Source organism: Lontra canadensis, unplaced genomic scaffold, assembly GCF_010015895.1.
Source record: "Lontra canadensis isolate GAN:19392208 unplaced genomic scaffold, GSC_riverotter_1.0 scaffold12, whole genome shotgun sequence".
In the NCBI taxonomy this organism is placed as follows: Eukaryota; Metazoa; Chordata; class Mammalia; order Carnivora; family Mustelidae; genus Lontra; species Lontra canadensis.
The window spans coordinates 7,942,047-7,948,380 of record NW_022631006.1 but is presented as its reverse complement, the minus strand read 5'-3'; the positions used below and the strand labels follow the sequence as shown (position 1 = coordinate 7,948,380).

Genomic DNA, 6,334 nt, shown 5'->3' with positions numbered 1-6,334 from the left:
CAATTTCTGTCAGTGAAGAATGTAGGGTGTCATAGTATTTGATAAACATGTAACCAAGGATTCATTTCCTCTACTTTATCTGCTGAATTAGTAATAAGTTGTACCTATAGGTTATTTCACAGTTCTCAATGGCAGTTTTTTTCTGGGATTTTGTTCAAGGCACCAAAGGTTTAGGTCATGTAATGGTGATGAAATGAATGTCCACAGAGCAGTCTGTACCTGTGAGGAAAGGAAGAATGTCAAGGCTTTACTTATCTAGTTCAATAGTTTGGGAAGGCTGGAATTCATATGGCTTGGGATATCTGAGTTATGTGCGCTACAGTGACCAGTTCAAAGTGAGACAGCTAGGACTTTGTAAGGGAAGACACAGGACCACAAAGGCTAAGGCTGTACCAGACCACCGTAGTTCAAGGGTAACTGCTACAGTAACTCATTTCAGTTTAACATTGCATTTGTTGTTTCCACTTTTCCACAGGATCTAGGTGTAATAGAAGAGAAGTTTCTATGTGAGTCCTAACTTTACCTAACTTTCCCAGAGACATTTTCTCTGCCCTCTAGAGAGTATTTGAAATGGTATAGGCATTAAACACAAAATCCAATTGATATTTGACTCTTTAAAAGAAAATCTTATTTATTTACTTGACAGAGAGAGAGAGAGAGAGAGCACAAGTACGGGAGTGGCAGCCAGAGGGAGTAGAAGTAGGCTCCTCGCTGAGCAGGATGCAGGACTCAATCCTAGGACCTCGGGATCAGCACTTGACTTGAAGGCAGATGCTCAACTGACTGAGCTACCCAGGTGCCCCTGTAATTTGACTCTTGTGATTGTTGTGGCTTTCAGGAAAGAGAATGGTTCAATCCATGTAGAAAATAAAATACTATTACCCATCCACACTCTTAGCTCATGCAGGGAATGCAACTGTGTTAGATCCCTTTGGAGATACTCAAATGTTTCCTTAGGACAGTATTTCAGAGCATATCCCACCTTTCCAGATTTTTTGGGATTTCATTAAGTTCCAGAAAGGCATCGAAAGCCCCATTTTCTGCCATCCTAGAAAAGTTTCCCCACTAGTGTTTGGTTTAATGTTGCATCCAGTATATTTCCAGTGTGAAGTGTTGTCTCTGGTGGATTGTAGCAAGTGTTCGTTTGTATCATTTGGCTGCACTAGGCAGCTCTCCTGGCTTTGATACATCTTGTTCTCATGGATCATCAAATCAATCATTCATAGTGATTCTTTACAAAATTTAGTGCCAAATATTCTACAACCAAGATAGAATTAATTGAACTTTTCCTTGGTTTTGTTTTTATGTTTTTAGAGAAGTGCTTACATAAGGACCATCTTGGAATTCATATTTATGATGACCTGCTCAAGCATTTTTTCTTAGCTTCTACCAGTGTCTTTTTAAATCTGAGACTTTGTTTTGATGACAATTTAAAAAAAATTAATGAATACATGAAATAATTAATGTATTTGCTATTCCTTTCTAGTGGAATGCAGGAGATACATGAAAGGGTTAAGAAAAGTTGGAAACTTAAGAAACCAGATTGTCTTTATAGTTTTTGGAAGCAGTGACCTACCTTAAAAACATACTCACTGACATCAACCACATGATTTTTTGTAAATTGACATACCCAAGAGATACTCATTAGTTCAGCTACTTAATTTAATGATGCTCTCAAGGGACTAGATTTTGAAAAGAGGTCTGGAGTAGTAATTGCATGAATAGTCTGTTCTTGTTTTTCAGTGTTTAAGGATTCGGGCCAACAAGCACCCATTTCAGCCCCTGTCCACCAGGGAGTGCAGCTTCCTACCGTAATCACATTTCCTGTGTGAAATGTGGGCTTCCACTGATCATTTCTCTGTCACTCCAAACTTATTCATGGTAAGAATGAAAAGCATTATTTAGGTGACACGCCAGAGATGAAGTGTTTTCCGGGCTGTGTGACTGTGGTACTCTTAATCCTTGGTAAGTAAAATCCTTCTTAAAATTTGGATTCTTTTTCTTTTCTATCAGTTAAAAGTTTAACTATAATTTATCCAAGAGCTTCATGCCCAAGTTGACACAGGTCTCTTTTCTTTTTCCTCAGGACAAACTTGTGGAGACTCAGTGACTCAGACGGAAGACCAAGTGACCCTCTCAGAAAATGCTTTCCTGACTATGAGTTGTACTTATTCAGCATCAGGGTACCCTGCCCTTTTCTGGTATGTCCAGTATCCAGGAGAAGGTCTAGAGATCCTCCTGAAAGCCTCGAAGGACAAGGAGAAAGGAAGCAACAAAGGATTTGAAGCCATCTACGATGGCACATCCAAATCCTTCCACTTGGAGAAATGCTCAGTGCAAGCCTCAGATTCAGCTGTGTACTACTGTGCCATGAATGACACAGGGATGGGGACTGCAGGGTTTGCTGAGCGCAAACTCTGAGCAGAACAGGGGCCTGGAAGCTGAGAGTCTCTGCCTGATTCTTCTGGTTCCAGCACAGTCTGTGGTTGTTTGTCCCTCAGTGTCGGGTTGATAGAAAATCATGTAGAGAACAAGAGCATAGGAGCCAGAATAACATTCCCCAACCCCAGGTGTTCCTTAGTGACACTGAAAACAGTTTGATGCCAAGAGTTCCTCAGCCAGAGTGTAAGTAATTTCAAGGTAGAGTCACAAAACAATGAAGTGGTCTTGTGGCCATCCTTGCAGTGAACGTCCAGCCCCACAAGTTGTTCATGGCACCCTGGTAGGTGTTTCTGTGTCTATGACACTTTTAGAGACACATGGTGTGCCTGAGAGGGTGGTGATGCCTAATGTCTTCCTGACAGAGAATGGCAGTGGAGGTGATGGAGACCATCAGCCCCAAACCCTACTCAAGTTTTAGTAGAGAAAGAAGGGAAGGGAAGAAAGGAAGAGAAACACATGTACCTGACCAAGGAAAAAAGAGGCCAAGGACCTCTGCCCTGCTTTTTTTTCTAGTAAATCAGGTGATAGACTCAGGATGATACTTGACATGAAGGCTTGGGGGCAGAAATAGAATGGAGGATGTGGCTTGTGTCCTGACCAGTTAAATAGATCAGTTGACTTTCTGACAATAAGAACTCAAGGGAGATAGCTTTCAGTGCCCAGGAAATATGGTGGGAAAAAATGCTCTTGCACTGAGGTTTCCTAATGATAAAAGTAGATACGTGACACTGGGAGGGAAATCCTATTGATTTCTCTAACTCCTATTTTGCCACCTCTCAGAGAGAGCCACAAAACATGGTATTTGGAAAATGTATGGGAGAAAGTGAAGCTGTACAAAAAATAATAGAAAAAGCGATGTCTATTTTACAATGCAAGATTTTGCCAGTATGATTTCAATCTTTTTAAATTACTATCTCCTTATTTGCAGAGTTTACAAATGAGCTATGATCAGAATAGTAATATATTCCCTTACATATTTGTTAAATATTCTTGGTTAATTTTTATATCATTGGTTTAAAATGAAAATTTTATTTTCAAACCTGTTTAAATATAAATGCGTGAATATGTACTTTAAAGTATTCAAAGGATATATAATAAGAGTTTTCTCAGACTTCTGAGAAACACAGTAGACTGGGGTGCCTGGCTGACTCTGGTTTTAGCTGGAATTCTGGTTCTCCAGGTTGTAAGTTTGAGCCCATTTTCGGTAGAGATTACTTAAAATTGAAATCTCTTAAAAAAAAAACTCATGATAGATTAATAATACATGTTTATCTCTTGATTTCTCTAATAGTTGTTTTTGAAATTATTTATTTATTTGAGGGAGAGAGTGCATGAGCACAGCGGGAGAAGAAGGGGAGGGAGAAGCACACTTCCCACTGAGCAGTGAGCCCAACAGGGGGCTGGATCCTAGGACACTGAGATCATGATCTGAACTGAACGTAGAGGCTTAACTGAATGAGCCACCCCAAGGCATCTAATACGCTTTTAGAACTTTAGCAAAGCTATCCTAAAGGGCAGAAAGCTGAAAACAGAAAACAAAACAGGAAAGAACCTATCAGCAGACAGTGCCATCATAATTTTAGAAAATGAACTGTATATGGGCAGAGGGGAACTTGCATGAGAGACTAAATAAGAAGAAACCCAGGCCTGGTGTAGAAGCACCTCAGTGTGTGCTGTGCCCTCCAGAAAGGGTTGGAGAAAAGAAGCACCACATATTTTTAGAAAATTGAGGAAGTGGCAGTGCCCATGTTGGCACACGCATGTGTGTGTACGAGTGTGCATGTGTGTATGTGTGTGTTGAGGGTATTGGGGCAGAAGGAAGAATACAAGTAGACGGAGTGGTCACCTTGGGTCTCAGAACTGAGCATGTGACGCTTGGAAGCTTACTGTGGTTCAGTTGAGGTAAGGGAAACACATAAATTCAAAGGACTGATAACTTATAACCAAAATTTGGTGTCCATTCTGGCCTTTCTGAACAGAGCTGAGCTGAGCTGTGGAGAAAAAACAATGAGAAGGAGACCTTGGTGAGTGGATATGTCGTCCGAGGGCTACAGCCTGAAACCTTCCAGCAGAGAATGATCAGATTTTTCTGCTTTTGGCTCCAACATAGGCACCTGAACAGACATAGGTAGTGAGGAGGAACACAGGCATAACAATAGGTACATTGAAAGAGCTACAGTGATTAGTCTAAACGCTTTGCCTTCTTATCATAGTGTGATTTATTTCTACCTTAAATAAATCACAGTGTGAACATACATGACTCTTACACCATTTTTTCATAATTCTTACATACATACATACGTGTGTATATATATGCACATCATGCTGTTTTATACCATTTAGTGACAGTTTAATTAGGTTTGTTTGCTGTGAATCAATTGTACTCCCATTTAATTTCCAAGGAGTCTGTTCTATAGCGTAGTTTTTCTCATTTTGTCTTATTAACACCACTAGAATACTTGTGTTCACTTTGCAGGAGGTTTGCCTGCTTTCCACCAGACTTATCCACAAATGCTCATAATTAGGGGCTCTAGGGGGACACTGTGAAGGAACGGAGTGTCAATTTTCCTCTTTGTCAGCTCCTGCCCTTCACTTCAACCTTTCTCCAAAGGCTGTTTTGTTATTTCACCTTCCTTGTTCCAGAGCTCATAGTATCTCCCTCCCCCTTCTGTTTAATTTAAGTTGGTGAGGCTACTATGGAACACATTGTGGAGGTTCCTCAACAAATTAAAAATAGAGCTAGCCTACAACCCAGCAGTTGCACTACTAGGCATTTACCCCGAAGATACAGAGGTAGTGAAAAGAAGGGCCACAGGCACTCCAATGTTCATAGCAGCAATGTCCACAATAGCCAAACTGTGGAGGGAGCCAAGATGACTTTCAACAGATGAATGGATAAAGAAGATGTGGTCTGTAACTACTCAATGAACTATTACTCAGCCATCAGAGAGGATGAATACCTACCATTTGCACTGACATGGATGGAACTGGAGGAGATTATGGTAAAAAAAGTCAGACAGAGAAAGTCAATTATTATTTGGTTTCACTTATTTGTGGAACATAAGGAATAGCATGGAGGACATTAGAAGGAAGGGAAAAATGAAATGGAGGGGGGAATCAGTGAGGGAGATGAACCATGAGAGACTATGGACTCTTGGAAACAAACTGAAGGTTTCAAAGGGGAGGGGTTGGGGAATGGGTGAGCCCAATGATGGGTATTAAGGAGGGTATGTATTACATGGAGCACTGGGTGTTATATGCAAACAATGAATCATGGAACACTACATCAAAAACTAATGATGTACTCTATGGTGACTAACATAATGTAATAAAAAGCTATTAAAAATCATCTATATTAAAAAAACAAAAAAGAGCGTTTTTTTTGCCAACTGGTGAGTTAGTTTGCACATTTCCCAGGCCTCCTTTTTGATCAATGTTCCACACTCCAAATCTTCATTCTCTCCATTTTCATCCTCCCAGTTCTAACCCCAATGACCTAAAGCCTTAAAATTGAATGGTAATAGATGATTGATAATTGGTCTTGTATCAAACACCCTCTTATATTTGTTTGGAAGGCAGATTATAGAGTAGAAATCTTAAGTATCTCCTCAAGTTTCTTTAATCATAGAACCTGACCATTTTCACATTCATTTTTACCATCTGAGAATATTTTGAGTGTATAGTTCAGGGTTATGAAATACACTTACATTGTTGTTCAATCAGCAGCACCTTTCATTTCTAGAATCTTGGCATCTTAAAAAACTGAATATTTGTACTCATTAAACAATAACTTGCCTTTATTCCATTCCTCCACTCCTTCAGAACTACTATTCTGCATTCTCCTTCCTTGAGCTTAAGCTCTTTAGCTCTCATAGAAGTGGAATTATGCAGT

The 6,334-nt window shown here is 39.9% G+C and overlaps 1 gene segment (V, D, J or C); it reads left to right on the top strand.

The window, feature by feature from the left end:
* Window positions 1–1,883: 1,883 nt before the first annotated feature.
* Window positions 1,884–2,421, top strand: LOC116867381. The segment is given in 2 exon segments: window positions 1,884–1,965; window positions 2,087–2,421. Coding segments are annotated over 2 exon segments (381 nt in total).
* The last annotated feature ends 3,913 nt before the right edge of the window (window positions 2,422–6,334 follow it).